Raw genomic sequence first — 16,724 nt, forward strand, 5'->3', positions numbered from 1 at the left:
GAAGTTCTTGAATTTGGAAGAAAAGAGAAATAGACAAGAGAAAAAGACAAAATAGTCTTTTGGAACCTGGTTACTAGAATAATTTTGATTTTAGATAATTCTTGGAGACCTTTAATTCAACAACTTAAGCTAATTGGCATCATAGTTATGAGGCCTAAGAAAGCAGTTGTGTGTTTCCATAATAGCAAGTAATTTTAAGAATTTTTAATAATATAAGTTAAAAATAATATGTGTTTTCACAGAAAAAAGAATATAAAACACATTTTCTAGCAAAGCAAATAACGATACACATAATTAAACATACAATCAACAACACATTTTCTTACTTAGACAAACTTAAACCATGACACAAGGTGATTATTTGGATATTATTATTACAAAGGACTTAAATATACAAACTTGGTTGTGAAAGATCTGGCTAAGCCTCTTGGGTAAAAGTCTAGGAGAAGGCAATGGCACCCCACTCCAGTACTCTTGCCTGGAAAATCCCATGGATGGAGGAGCCTGGTGGGCTGCAGTCCATGGGGTCATAAGAGTCAGACACCACTGAGCGACTTCACTTTCATTTTTCACTTTCATGCATTGGAGAAGGAAATGGCAACCCACTCCAGTGTTCTTGCCTGGAGAATCCCAGGGATGGGGGAGCCTGGTGGGCTGCCATCTATGGGGTTGCACAGACTCGGATATGACTGAAGCGACGTGGCAGCAGCAGCAGCATGATGTTATAGTTTCCAAGAAGTGCCATAAAAATCAAATAGTTAAACATTTCTCTGTGTTGCTTTTTTTTTTTTTTGGGTAATTCTAGAAATGTTACATAAAGTGGTTCACCAAGTCATGTAGACACATCACATGTACTGGGGTGGGGAGGGCTGAACTGATGCATCCAAGTTTTATAGACTCAGAAATGAATGAGAAGATACAATGGTACTATATTTAAAGCAAATATCAGTATATCATATACAAGAAAGGTATCTTACAATAATGAGTCTATTTGAACACCACAATTTCTAAAATGTAGGGGGGTGACCTATGATATATTGTCAAAAAACAGAAAACTGACGTAAAAGCCAAATATAAAGATATAAAAGATAACAGTAGCATTCAACCATCCACAGGTCAAAGGCCATCTGAACATAAGCCTGAGACCTGAAAGACACCGTCCACTGCAATTTCTCCAGTCTTGCCCTTGCCACGTTCAGCTTCAAAAATGATCTAATAATGGAGAGGGAATAAAAAATTACTTGCAAGTATTTAATGCAATGATAAAGTCCCACTATTTAATTGCTATTAAACTGAATTCAATTCATATGCCCCTATTCCATAGAAACAGGCTTTGACATTGAATATATGGTAATGTATTTTCCAGATGCCTGGTATCTACACTGACTGAATTACAATTGGAGAAAACAGGGCTCCTGCAACACCTAAAAGAATCTGAAAAGCCCTGAAAGCTGAGAATAGTAAAGTTTAAGAGGAAATTTTGGAATTCCTTCCCTTTTAGAAGAAAAAAAAAAAGCAAAACTAAAGGAATAATACTGTTTTCTTCTCAAAACCCAGGCTAGAAGAAATTTAATTATCGTTGTGAACCCTCCTCCTCCACTGGTGGGAATGCAAATTGGTACAGCCACTATGGAGATCTGTATGGTAGTTCCTTAAAAAACTAAACACAGAGCTACTGTATGATAGGCCAGTCCCACTCCTGGGTGCTGAGAAAACTGTAATTCAAAAAGACAGATGCATTCCAATGTTCATTGCAGAGCTATTTACAATAGCCAAGATATGGAAGCAACCTAGATGTCCATCCACAGATGAAGGGAAAAGAAGGTGTGGTGTAATGGAATATTAGTCAGCCATAAAAAAGAATGAAATAATGCCATTTGCAACAATATGGATGGATCTAGTTGGTCCTACTAAATGAAGTAAGACATAGAAAGACAAAAATGTGATATGATTTATATATGGAATGTAAAAAAAAATAGTGGGAAAAAATAGTACATATAAATGTATTTACAAAACAGAGCCACAGACATAGAAAACAAACATGGTTACCAAAGGGGACAGGGGTAGGGAGGGATAAATTGGGAGACTGGGATTAATATACATACACTATCATATATAAGATAGTAACTGGGAATTCCCTAAAAGTCTTTTGGTTAGGACTGGGAGCTTGCACTCTCAGGGCCCAGGTTCAATCCCTGGTCCAGGAACTAACATGGATGGACCTAGAGAATATCACAGTAAATGAAGTAAGTCAGACAGAGAAAGACCAACACCATATGATACCAGTCACATGTGGGATCTAAAATATGACACAAATGTGGACTTCCCTGGCAGTCCAGTGGTTAAGACTCTGCACTCCCAATGCAGGGGGCATGGGTTTGATCCCTAGTTGGGGAACTAAGATACTGCATGTGGCACATTGGGGCCAAAAAATAAATAAAATAAGATATGAGAAAAGTGAACCTATCTACAAAACAGAAACAGACTCACAGACATAGAAAGCAGACTTGCGGTTACCAAGGTGGAGTGGGGGAGGGTGGATTGGGAATTTGGGATTAGCAGATGCATTGGAGGAGGAAATGGCAACCCACTCCAGTGTTCTTGCCTGGAGAATCCCAGGGATGGCGGGGCCTGGTGGGCTGCCATCTATGGGGTCGTACAGAGTTGGACATGACTGAAGCGACTTAGCAGCAGCAGCAGCAGCAGCAGCAACAGCAGATGCAAACTATTAGAGACTGGATAAACAGCAAGGTCCTACTATAGGGCATGGGGAACTCTATTCAGTACCTTGTGATAAACCATAATGGAAAAGATTAAGAAGAATTATAGTTAGGTCCCCTACATATGAGCCTTCAAGTTTCTAGCTTTCAGAGATGCAAACGTACGTTCCATTCATGTCAGGCGTGAGTGACATTCCAGCTCGTCCTCTGTCTCCTATTGCTGACAATCCTTCAGCTCTACCATCTCCCACCTCCTCTCCCTCCTCCATCAGTAACTCCTCTTGCCTGTCCACTTTATGCCAGCCCCAATGTGCCAGCTGTTGTACTGCACTACTGTGCTTTCTGAGGTACTGTACTGTAACATTTTCCACAGTTTATTGTGATCCACACAGTCAAAGGCTTTGGCATAGTAAATAAAGCAGAAATAGATGTTTTTCTGGAACTCTCTTGCTTTTTCGATGATCCAGTGGATGTTGGCAATTTGGTCTCTGGTTCCTCTGCCTTTTCTAAAACCAGCCTGAACATCTGGAAGTTCACGGGTCACATATTGCTGAAGCCTGGCTTGGAGAATTTTGAGCATTAGTTTACTAGCGTGTGAGATGAGTGCAATTGGGCAGTAGTTTGAGCATTCTTTGGCATTGCCTTTCTTTGGGATTGGAATGAAAACTGACCTTTTCCAGTCTTGTGGCCACTGCTGAGTTTTCCAAATTTGCTGGCATATTGAGTGCAGCACTTTCACAGCATCATCTTTCAGGATTTGAAATAGCTCCACTGGAATTCCATCACCTCAACTAGCTTTGTTCGTAATGATGCTGTCTAAGGTCCACTTGACTTCACATTAAAGGATATCTGGCTCTAGGTCAGTGATTATACCATTGTGATTATCTGGGTCATGAAGATCTTTTTTGTACAGTTCTTCTGTGTATTCTTGCCACCTCTTCTTAATATCTTCTGCTTCTGCTTCTGCTTCTGCAAGAGATGGGAATAACATCTTCAGATGCCTGACCTGCCTCTTGAGAAATTTGTATGCAGGTCAGGAAGCAACAGTTAGAACTGGACATGGAACAACAGACTCGTTCCAAATAGGAAAAGGAATACGTCAAGGCTGTATATTGTCACCCTGCTTATTTAACATCTATGCAGAGTACATCATGAGAAATGCTGGGCTGGAATAAGCACAAGCTGGAATCAAGATTTCCGGGAGAATTATCAATAACCTCAGACATTCAGATGACACCACCCTTATGGCAGAAGGTGAAGAGGAACTAAAAAGCCTCTTGATGAAGGTGAAAGAGGAGAGTGAAAAAGTTGGCTTAAAACTCAACATTCAGAAAATGAAGATTATGGCAACTGGTCCCATCACTTCATGGGAAATAGACGGGGAAACAGTGGAAAGTGTCAGACTTTATTTTTTGGGGCTCCAAAATCACTGCAGATGGTGACTGCAGCCACGAAATTAAAAGACGCTTACTCCTTGGAAGGAAAGTTATGACCAACCTAGATAGCATATTCAAAAGCATAGACATTACTTTGCCAACAAAGGTCCGTCTAGTAAAGGCTATGGTTTTTCCAGTAGTCATGTATGGATGTGAGAGTTGGACTGTGAAGAAAGCTGAGCGCTGAAGAATTGATTCTTTTGAACTGTGGTGTTGGAGAAGACTCTTGAGAGTCTCTTGGACTGCAAGGAGATCCAACCAGTCCATTCTGAAGGAGATCAGCCCTGGGATTTCTTTGGAAGGAATGATGCTAAAGCTGAAACTCCAGTACTTTGGCCACGTCACGCAAAGAGTTGACTCTTTGGAACAGACTCTGATGCTGGGAGGGATTAGGGGCAGGAGGAGAAGGCGATGACAGAGGATGAGATGGTTGGATGGCATCACCGACTCAATGGACATGAGTTTGGGTGCGCTCTGGGAGTTGGTGTTGGACAGGGAGGCCTGACGTGCTGTGATTCATGGGGTCGCAAAGAGTCGGATACGAGTGAGTGACTGAACTGAAGTGAACTAAACTAAGATTTAAAATGTTTTCTTTATTTTCTGTGTTTTTTAATGTATTATTTGTGTGATAACTATTATAAACCTATTACAGTACAGTACTATATAGCCAATTGAGTTAGATGGGTACCTTGGCTAAATTTGTTGGACTTACAAATGCATTCTAGGAACACAACTCATTCATATGCAGGGGACTTACTGTATACAGAGGTAGAACTTAATCACCTGTACAGCAGAAATGAACACAACATTATAAACTAACTATACTTGAATAAAATAAGTATTTTGGAAAATGACCTTCTAGTTTCCATTCATTGTGATAAGTGCTGGGCATAAAGTCAATGAGCAGGATGTGCTTTTATGTAGTAAGGAATTTAGAGCCTGGTTTGGAAGGAAGTTGGTGGGAGGAGCCTGACACATGAGCATTTCATTTCCACAGAATATGATATGCCTGCATCTGACAAGTAATATCGTTAGTTGTGCTGTTAAATACCTTGCCTATTTCACTCCAGAATATAAGCTCTTAAGTGGAGGGGAAAGTCTTATTCATCTCTGTAGCCCCAAGGCCTAGGTACTTCAGTTAAGTGTTTTGCTTTGTTTGTTAAGTCACTGAAAAAGAATGTAAATATCTCATTTTATATAGTTTTCTACTTACGCTTTTGGGAGTATCAATTCTGTGATACAGCTGAATTTTCCCCATCCTCCACTGTTCATCCATGCTCCTGGTTTTCTCCCAAGCCAGAGCATTGTTCCTATTTTTCACAAACACTCTAAGCTTCCCTACTTTGTTTCCAGCCAGCCGGTAATTAAAGAGCAAACAGAAGTTGCTGTGGGGTTGCAGGTTGGGGAGGAGAAGTTTCAAACGGCCTATGTCCTTCTTCTGACCTGTCAGGGCTGAAACAGCCATATAGTAGCCAACAGCTGGAAGAGAAGAAATACCCACAGTTAATGAGGCCATTGCAAAGGGTTTGGCTACAGTGAATAAAATAGCTGTTAAAAAATGAACACTAGGTGCCTACGGGGAAAGCTCAAGTCCTTTTCATTTCAAATATTTAGGAACAAAATTTTCATGCTAACATGAATTTTAGAATCCTAGGGCTGAAATTCTTTGCTCTGTAGAGAAGGAAACTGAGAGAGAAACTGAAGAATCTGCTCACATTCACAAAGCTTGGTAGTAGTAGGTATGGGGTAAGAATCTAACTTAATGATCTTTGATCACTGTAGATAATTTTCAGCTAACAGAAAATTTGTGTTCCAGAACTTTCCACCTTGGTTGTTTGATCCTGGAATGCATTTCTCCACTGAGTTGTAGGTACGATGGCTAGCTGGTTAGGTGGGTCCACAGTGTGGTATTTAAATCACAACATACATGAATTTGTACTAACGGTATCATGGAGCTGAGCCACAATGTGCAATGTATCACTCCAAGTTCTGTTTGAAGATGGCAGGAACACAGATTACCTTCTGTTTCTCAGAACCTTTTCCCAAGAATTTTGTAACCAGTGTAGTGGATGTTTGCTCATCTGCAGCTTTCTGGTTGTGGCTTTGATGGACTTGGACAAAAACTCTCATAGGGTGGGCTTTGAAGAAGTTGACAGAAAGGAGATATTCCTCTAGAAGCCAGGAGAAAGACACGGTGGGTGGGTGGAGTTTTCTGGTAGTCCAACTCCTAGAGACATTCTCAGGGCCCAGATTGACATTGCTTTAGTTTTCACTGGACCCAGAGACTGTCTGGTCTACTTCCCCAGTTAGTAAATTTGCCAGATTCAGAGAATAAAAGTACAGAATGCCCTGTGGAGTTTGCATTTCACATAAACAACATGTCTGAGATATACTAAAAAGCATGCGCTGATTATCTGAAATTGAGGCATCCTACATTTTATCTAGCAGCTCTACTAGCTACAGTCTTTTGTGACCCACTGTGGTAGCTTTCCTTTTTAGTCCAGTTCAAGCCCACTTTGATCTGTCCTTGAGATTTCAGCCTTCTGAAAATGCTGATTCATCCCATGTTGAGTGAACCTCAGGGTTATTTGCAAATCAGGTGTTTGTAAATAGGGAACTTCTATCCTTTCCCTTAATCCCACGTTCTAAAGGAATTTTTGTCAGGAGATACCCAGGTTTCCTGATTGCATGTAAGGGCTTGCAAGGAAGGCTCTCAGGGAGGAATCAGTGTCAGGGAAGGATCTAGAAGTATCTTTTACCTGAGGGCTGGGCATATACCTCTCCAAAGAAACACTTTGATGGGTAAAGAACCAGATTTCCTGAAAGTATAACAGTTATTTCTAATTACAGAGTCAGCCTTAAATGACCAAAATTCTATTTATGATCCAAATGGGATCTGCCGTCCAAATGCTCTGCCTCAAAGGAAGTTAGAGGCCATCAATAGTAGACAGTGGAAAGTAGGCAACTCAGAGCGTCAGCAGAGAAAAATTCAAGGTTAATTGGAATGAAAGAAATCCTCCAGCAATAGGTGGGCAAGTCCAGTCCAGGAGTTCAGAGTGCTGATCTGCTGCTTATTATGATTTCAGTGCTCTGAGGGGTGACGCTCCTAAAACTCCAGGGTTAGGGAGAGGTCATATTAATATTTCCTTTCCAGATTCCTTTCCCCTTCCTCCTAAACTCAAAAGACAACCACGGAGCACCATAGCTGGTAAACTGGGGAAAAGAAACAACTTCTTTCTACCTTTTCCCAAATACTCTTAAAACTCATACAAAGCCCTACATCTGTGTCTCAGCAGCAGAGGAGTGAATATGGAAGAGGTTTGCTGGAGAATCTTTTACGGGGTAGGTGGGTGGGAAATGGACTAAGTCAATCATTTATCAGGGGAGACTTGGGAAGGTCTAAAAGCTTCTAAACGTGACAAACAACCCTGACTTCACAAGCCATGAGAACAATTATGCTCGAATCATTGGATACCTTTAATTCTAGGGCCAGACCACAAGACATGGATCACTGAAGACTACATACCATTATCTTGGTCCACAGGATTCCAGTCGAAATCATCTTCTATATCCTGTTTCCAGTCACAGACACCATGGTCAAAGGTGCAGTCAACTGAGATATTTAAATCTACTAAGAAAAAGGGTGCATTTCAGCATCATTAAGCGGATTAGGAAATGTTTTACCATTGGGAGCTTTGGAAGGCGTGGCCATGTTTGCAGTTGCTGTCAAGAGTTTAGGGAATTTGGGACTAAAAGATGCAAACTATTATCTATAGGATGGGTAAACAACAAAGTCCTACTGCATAGCACAGGGAACTATATTCAATATCCTATGACAAGCCATAATGGGAAAGAATGCAAACATAAATATATACCTATGAATGTATAACTGCATCACTCTGCTGTGCAGCAGAAACTAACACAACATTGTCAATCAAATATATTTCAATTAAAAAAAAGTTTAGCTAAGTATGGCCATCTTGGTATCCATTTTGTTTGGCCCTGCAATCTGTGAGGGCCTTAAACTGGCATTAGCCCTCACGCAAGTGCAAGCCCATGGAGTCACTTGTAAAAGTGAGTTCCTCATATGACTTTCCCAATGTCCCCTGTGATTGAAACCCTCTCCTGCTTCCCAGGGCCTTGTGTCTGCCTTAGATAAGACCCCCCTGAAGCTTACTAACACCCCAATGTTTTCATTGGAATCCATCAATGCAACCTTAGCCCAACAAGCCCAAAGCACTACACACACATGGACCCTCAGAGAGGCGTGTGCCCCATGTTCTGCCTGGACTTCCCTCTAGGGCCCCTGGAGGCCATGCCATGTCGTTCCCCAAGACCTGGATAATAAACTTGTCTATTTCAATTTATTTTGTGGTCTTTTGTTGAACCATCTGGCACCCAGGGGCTCCATCTAACAAATGTTCATTTAACAAATCCTAACAACTGCGTGGACTACAGGGTCAGCTAGAACAACCTTTGACCCAGTGCCTCCAGTTACTTTTATGTAGATTGGGGTCAGCAAACTAACATCCTGGCCCACTGCTTGTTCTTGCAAATAAAGTTTTATTGAAACACAGCAAGCCTATTCATTTACATATTGACTGTGGCTGCTTTTGAGCTGCAGTGATAGAGCTGACAGATGCAACAGAGAGTGTACGGTTCACAAAGCCTGAAATATTCAGCCTCTGGCCCTTTACAGAAAAAAGTCTTGACCTGTGATGTAGGTGCCAGAAATTACCACCGGGAAAAAGAGGGAAGACTGAGAGGTTTCTGATTTGTAATGAATCCCAGACTCTGGCTTGGAATGGGGGGCTTTTGCAGTTTATACTAAGGAATAAAGGAAGGGCAAAGAAAGGGGAAAAGCTAAAGAGATAAAGGGCAGCAACTTGTTGTTGATGCATTAATGATTTGCAAAGCATTTTCACGTACATTACATCATTTGATGTGGCTGCCACAAAAATTCTACAATCATGACCATTTTTAAGAAAGTAAAACTGAGAGTCACAAGTGATTTGACCAAGTCCCCCAGACACTGAGGGCTGGAACTAGACCTGACTCCTAAACTAGATTGGAATCCAGGCTGTCCATCTACATTTATCTTAAGCCAGTACAAACACATGGCCTCTTCTCTCACTTTCCTTTCTTCTTAACCCTTATTTTCCCCTATTCCAGAAAAGATATTTTATTTCTGTCTAAATTCTAAAATTAAAAGATGCCAGGTAATGCTTGCTTCCATTCTTCAATATTCTTTATGAGTGCTATTACTCCTAAAATATACTCACTCCTAATATATGTTACTCACCTTTGTGTTTCAGATGGGATGATGTAGTTTTTCTTTGGACCAGAACCAGATCAACTTCACTCGCTTCATTCCCCTTAGGAGCTAACAATGAACACTTGATCAGTAAAAAAAAAAAAAAAAAAAAAAATCCCTAAAGCCCCACATACTAAGAAGGTATGAATCAATGAACAAAGAGGGTTTATCATATATGGCTTATCATATATAGCTGGCCATTCGTAACCATGGGCTTCACATTTACAGATTCAACCAATGACAGGTTGAATATATATTTTTTTTTAAATCCAGAAATTTCCAAAGAGCAAAACTTGAATTTGCCTTGCATACCAGGAAACCATTCACACAGCATTTACATTGTTTTAGGTCTTTTAAGTAATCTAGACACTACTTAAAGTATAGGGGAGGATGTGTTTAGGTTATATATGAATATTGCACCATTTTATATAAAACTTGAGCATTCATGGATTTTTGTGTCTGTGGGGGTGCCTGGGACCAATCCCCCGGGGATACTAAGGGACAGCTGTGTTCTACTTACAGATTATGTTACAGCAGTGTTTCCCTAACATTTCCAAAGCATTCATATTGGTGCCAGTTTCCACATCTAGAACATCTTTTTTGAAAGGTGCCCCCAGTGGACCCCATTAGGCATCACCTAACTAACCTAAACACAGCATATTAAAAAGCTGAGACATGACTTTGCTGACAAAGATCCATATAGTCAAAACTATGGTTTTTCCAGTAGTTATATATAGATCTAAGAGTTGGACCATAAAGAAGGCTGAGCACTGAAGAACGGATGCTTTCAAGCTGTGGTGTTGGAGCAGATTCTTGAGTCCCTTGGTCCACAAGGAAATCAAACCAGTCAATCCTAAAGGAAATCAATCCTGAATAGTCATTGGAAGGATTGATGCTGAAGCTGAAGCTCCAATACTTTGGCCACCTGATGGGAAGAACTGACTCCTTAGAAAAGACCTTTATGCTGGGAAAGATTGAAGGCAGAATGAGAAGGGGACAACAGAGGATGAAACAGTTGGGTGGTATCACTGAGTCAATGGACATGAGTTTGAGAAGGCTCCAGGAGATGTAGGACAGGGAAGCCTGGCATGCTGCAGGCCATGGGGTCACAAAGAGTTGGACACTACTGAGCAAGTGAACAACAATAACAATAACAATGGGGCGAGCACAGACAAGGCAAAATAGAGAGGGAGCAACAGATGCCTGGTGAGAATGGAAGGGAAAGTCCCAGGCTGGGTCAACATGGAAATCCCCCTGCAGGGGCCGAGGCTGATGATGGCTCTGTACAGTCACCGGTGACAATGGTGATTCTGTGGCTCATGTAGAAAACGGAAGCTTAAGCTCTATATATAGTGTTCCTCTATTTTACCTTTTAAAATTATAACCACACAACTCTGACATTCTCCTTTCACTGAGTGTGTCTGTAAAAAGTGCCTTCAAGAAGGAAAAAGGTAGAGTTTAGCAGATCTACCTGGGTGGGCGGGATCTCTCTGGGGTTTAGGAGTGTGCTGCACCCACAGCTGGGCAGCCAGATGACTGAGCTGGAAGGACAAGCAGGCTTCCTTGGTCAGGAGCAGGAGGGGCTGCATCAAATAGGACACCTCCCAGGTAAATTGAAAGGGCTGACCTTCTGTGCATCCCACAGCAGCAAATGTGATTTTGTATCTGCAGAAGATGTTAGTTTCCAGACCGTATAGAGAACCTTGCTTCTTCAGATTTAAAGCTGACCCTATCTTACATAGGCTTCCCTGGTGGCTCAGACAGTAAAGAATCTACCTGCAACGCAGGAGACCAGGGTTCGATCCCTGGGTTGGGAAGATTCCCTGGAGTAGGGATTGGCTACTCATTCCATGGGCAGAGGAGCCTGGCGGACTGCAGTCCATGGGGTGGTAAAGAGCTGGACACGACTGAGCGACTAACTGTCACACTTCACTTCACTGTTTTAGTTACGGCATCTTCCTCTTTCCTGTCATTTGCCAGGGAAAACTACAATTCACTTTTCATAAGATGCATAAATTAACAAAAGTCATACTTGATACTCACAAAACACATCTCCATGAAGGCTTTGTTCCTGCTCCACATGGTTCTCATCTCTTTTCTCATCCTCCAGCCTCTCTTTCTTTCTGTTTTCATTCCTATTCTTTTCTCCGTGAGGGTTCCCATCTCTGGAAATGCTCTCTTCAGAGCTGAAGGGCTCCGAGTCAACCTTTGTGGTGGGCGTCCCTCTGGGTTCTGTGATGTTTTTCATTTTTACCTTCTTTCTCATGCTATTCTTGTGAGCAAGCAACTTCTTAATTCTGTCCTTGATGGTACCAGGTGCTCTAAGGAGTTCTTTCACAGAATTCTCGGGGATAACTAAAACCAACATTAAAAGAGAAGTTCCACATTGACCAATAATCAGATCTCTCACAAAAACAGAGCATTTAAAAAACGTCAAAGTGCAGTCAATGAATGCTTCCGGAATCAACACATATGAGGCTCAATCATCTGATATTTTAGAAAGAACTGCATTTGCATCTGTTTTAAGTGGTTCCAATGGTTACAGCGGAATCTTAACTCCCTTAATTGTTCAAAGACAAACCTTCATTTTGCTTCATAAACTATGATGATGAAATACCTGCTCCTACCAAGCTGGGTTACAGATCACGACGTGATGAAATTTCCAGAATCCTCTAATATTTCCGCTTTCACATTGGTATTTGTCAAAGCTGCTGTTGCCCAGGGAGCCCTGTAATTTGTTTAAATGTGATGTTAAAAAATTATAGCTAGCACTATGTTGAACCATACGTACATTGCCTACAATGAGTCATTTGTGACCTACAAATTTTTGACTTTTGATTCAGTGTATACGTATCGTTGAATTTCTTCACCTCAACCAACTAGTATCAAAAGCTAAATGATTTTACTTATTGGTTATTTATAGAGAGGCATCTATATTTAGTTTTACATTCATTTCGTATTTCTCACCACTAAATTAAATTCTTTTTAAAAATGCATCTTTGTAATAGACTGACAGGCATAGAAAGCAAATTTATGATTACTAAAGGGGAAAGGGAAGGAGAGATAAAATAGGAGTTTGGGATTAACAGATACACACCACTACTATATGTAAAATAATCAATAAGGACCCTACTATATAGCACAAATCCCTGGTCGGGGAACTAAGATTCCCACATGCTATGGAGCAACTAAGCCCACATGCCACAACTAGAGACTCCGTGTTCTGCAATGAAAGATTCTGTATGCTGCAACTAAGATCTGACACAGCCAAATAAATAAATAAATGACAAGTTGACTTTAAAAAAATGCTAGGTTAAAAAGAGGGCATTTATAAGGTTAAAATGGGTGAATACATGTCAATTACTAAGATCAGTGGCCAACATATATTGGGCCTGTGTCTACTATTATTTTTAGAATTCATCACCAGAATATCGAAAATCTTCTACTAAGTTAAATTCTTTTCCAGATCATACCTCTTCTGCTTATGTTATTACTGAAGGAAAAAGTATTGGAATGGCCTCGTTGTATTCACACCTATATTCTTGAATATGCTCTGTAAAATGTGAACTCCTAATGATTAAAGCATATGTTCAATGACTAAAGAAGCTGCTTTCCAATGGGAACCATGATTGAATTTTGGTAAAGAAGCCATTGTCACTATTACACCTCCTATGAGTGCATGGTTATAGAGCATTTAATACATTCTGGGCTGGAGTCAAGCCCTACACATGGATGCTTATTTATTATGTATGGATTATTTCATGTAGTAGCCAAAACAGTATTAAGGGTCAGATACTATTATGGGCTTCCCAGGAGACATAAAAGACACAGGTTCAATCCCTGGGCTGGGAAGATCCCCTGGAGAAGAGCATGACAACCCACTCCAGTTGCCTGGAGAATCCCATGGACGGAAGAGCCTGGCAGGCTATAGTCCATAGTGTCGCAAAGAGTCTGATATGACTGAAGCGATTTAGCATGCATGCACACACTATTTTGAAGAGAGAAACTGAGATCCTGAAAGGCTAGTTTGCTCTCAGACCATAGGCAGTAGGCTAGGGAGCCAGCAATCAAGCCAAGGCAATTTGATTCCAGAAGCCATGCTCTTGGTAACTAAATGACACAGTGTCCTTTCTTAAATTGACTGTTACTAACCAAGCTGGGTAGTACTAGAGTTTTGATTTCCTTAGAATGATGTATTAGCTGCTGTCAAACTAAGACCACATTATCTAATGGTGCATTATTAATACCCACATATTCCCTGGTGGCTCAGATGAATCTGCCTACAATGTAGCAGACCCAGGTTTGATCCCTGGGTTGGGAAGATCCCCTAGAGAAGAGAATGGCTACCCACTCCAGTATTCTTGTCTGGAGAATTCCATGGACAGAGGAGCCTGGTGGGCTACCGTCCATGGGGTTGCAAAGAGTTAGATATGACTGAGAGACTAATACATACACATACGTATAAGAGCAGTAAAAGAATACACACATCCACATTTAGGTCACATTGTTCTTTGGATACAGATGGGGCATAAGGATAATTGACTAACTCCTCTTCTGTACTGCCATCTAGGGTCTGGACTTTTTCAAAAACAATACACTCATAATAAAAGCTACTTTATTATTATATACAAGCAGTTCACACAGATACAAATGTATTTTACAACACAGCATTTTATAATGCTGAACACTGATTAGATGTGATTCTCTCAATTTTCTATAACTTTTCTTTGCATGTAAGGATGGATTTTGGCCATGCTTTAAGCAATGTGTGTTAAGATGTTAAGATCAATTTTGAAAAGAGACATGGCTGTTTATTTTACAGAGAATCAATCAAAGCAGAATGGAAATGACTGAGAAAATAACATAGTGAGTGACCTGAAGATAGTTTTCTTCTGTAAATAAACATTTTGGCAAAAGACTAGAGAAATGATTCTGCTGCAGAATGGATAGCAACAAAATTAATGAGTTTTCAGATATCAAACAGAACATTGTGATAAGTTTGAGGTTTTGAAGAATCAAGAAAAATTTATTTTAAACTGTTCCCCTAAATAAGCTTAGAGTTGGGTGACCAAAGAAAAAAAAGTTTTCTTAGTATAAGAAATGTTAAGTTGACCAAAATAACAAACAGCTCATTAACAAACCGCTGATGCAACTCTATGTCAAAAAAAAAACAAGCCAACCAGAAAAATGGACATTTCTTCAACGAAGACATACAGATGGCCAAAAACCACATGAGAAGATGCTCAGCATCACTAATTATCACAGAAATGCAATGAAAACTACAACGAGGTATCACCTCATACCAGTCAGAATGGCCATCATCAAAAAGTCCACAAACAGTAAATGCTGGAGAGGGTATGGAGGAAAGGGAAGCCTCCTATATTTTTGGAGTATACTTTATACTTTACTTTGGTGGCAATGTAAATTGATATAGCCACTGTGGAGAACAGTATGGAGAGTACTTTAAGAACTTAAAACAGAACTACCATATGATCCAACAATCCCACTCCTGGGCATATATCCAGAGAAAACTGTAATTCAAAAATATACATGCAGTGCTAAGCTCATTGCACTATTTACAACAGCCAAAACCTGAAAACAACTTAATGCCCATCAACAGAGGGATGCATAAAGAAGAGGTGGCACATATATACAATGGAAAACTACTCAGCCACAAAAAAGAACACAGCAATGCCATTGGCAGCAACATGGATGGACCAAGAGATGATCATACTAAGTGAAGTCAGTCAGGTAGGGGAAGACAAATTTCATATGATAGTACTTATACATGGAATCTAATTTTAAAAAGTGATACAAATGACCTTATTTACAAAATAGAAACAGACTCACATATTTCAAAAACAAATCTATGGTTATCAAAGGGGAAAAGTGGAGGGGTGGATAAATTAGGAGGCTGGGATTAACATACACTCACTACTATATATATATATATATATATATATATATAGACACATATATATCTGAGTCACTTTGCTGTACACCTGCAACTAATACAACACTGTACACAAACTAAAATTAAAAAACTGTTTGGGTTGATGGGGGATTTAAAATCTCTAAACACTGGGCTACAATAACAAAACACGGGTTGCAAACAGCTACCCACTTGCTCGCTTACAAACAGTGCCTTCATTTGGACGTTGGTGACACACTGTGGTTTCAAGAGGGAGCCAGTGATTAAGAAGGAAGAGCACTCCAGGTCTGTTTTGGCCAGTTCTTCCTAATCTCTGTGATTCTTTGGTCTGGGGACAGGGATGAGTACGTGGAGGTGAGTTGAGTTGCTCCCTTACTGACACAAGTGTTTTTCCAGTGCTTCTTTTTTCTCTATGCACAGCATTTTTCTTCATTTACTTTTACAGGATTTCAGAGTCAGGAGGAGCTAGACCTTAATGAATATGATTGAAACTGTGCTAATAACAGTCTGAGCCAGAGCTAATTTTATTGAGCATCTACTATGTGTCCAGCTGAACTAAGCTCTCTGTCTATACAACCTCATTAAAGTCTCAATGAACCTATGAGAGAAGTATTGGGAGGAATGTGGGGGCCCCCAAACATAACCCAAGATAAGGATTTGGATGCAGGTGGTTTACTTAACAGGTGATTCCAGAAGGTAGAAGAGGGGTAAGAGGGACAGCGAGACAGGAAGGGAGGAGAGTTGAAAATGGTGCCTCGATGGACAGGTAATCACTGTGGGTGTCGAGGGACATCTGGGAACCAGCACAGAACCCACCTCAGAGCTGTCCCGCTGCACGGGGGAGGCTAGGGGATTGAGGTGTAGATCCTCGGCCCCCACGGCTTGAGGACTGACTATCCTTGGGGGTGAGAATTTGGGGCTTTAGCTCTGGGAGGAAGGCGCAAGGCCAAAATGCAGGCAGAGTCCACTGCACTGGGGCTTGGGACATGCACAGAACTGTCCCCCACCTCACTGGAGTCAGGGGTCTCCAAGGGATGGTGGCCTGGCCCCTTCTGAGGACTCGCTAAAGGGCCACCACGGGGCCCATTTCAGATAGAAAGACACTGAGTTTAGAGAGGTGAAGCACCTGGCCAAAGACCACAGGCAGCACGGGGTACAGCTCAGATTCAAATTCAGGCCTTCCTAGCCCTAAGCTGGGCTGTCGACCAGACGACCTGAGACCAGCGAGGCCAGAATGGACATGTGCAAAGTTGGTGGCGTGAGGGAGCCCTTGACCACTGATACTGTGTGGAAGGTTTACTGATTCCATCCCTTCTCTGCAG

General features: G+C 41.0%; 1 protein-coding gene across 1 annotated transcript in view; it reads right to left on the minus strand.

Moving 5' to 3' along the window:
• Positions 1 to 345: 345 nt before the first annotated feature.
• EGFL6 (EGF like domain multiple 6) overlaps positions 346 to 16,724 on the minus strand; it is a 29,498-nt gene continuing 13,119 nt past the window's right edge. Inside the window, 5 exon segments of the mRNA XM_059883899.1 lie at positions 346 to 1,212; positions 5,370 to 5,635; positions 7,683 to 7,787; positions 9,459 to 9,539; positions 11,514 to 11,825. Coding sequence (XP_059739882.1) covers positions 1,117 to 1,212; positions 5,370 to 5,635; positions 7,683 to 7,787; positions 9,459 to 9,539; positions 11,514 to 11,825 — 860 coding nt within the window. The 3' untranslated portion in view covers positions 346 to 1,116.

This window comes from Bos taurus, chromosome X (genome assembly GCF_002263795.3).
Source record: "Bos taurus isolate L1 Dominette 01449 registration number 42190680 breed Hereford chromosome X, ARS-UCD2.0, whole genome shotgun sequence".
Classification (NCBI taxonomy): Eukaryota; Metazoa; Chordata; class Mammalia; order Artiodactyla; family Bovidae; genus Bos; species Bos taurus.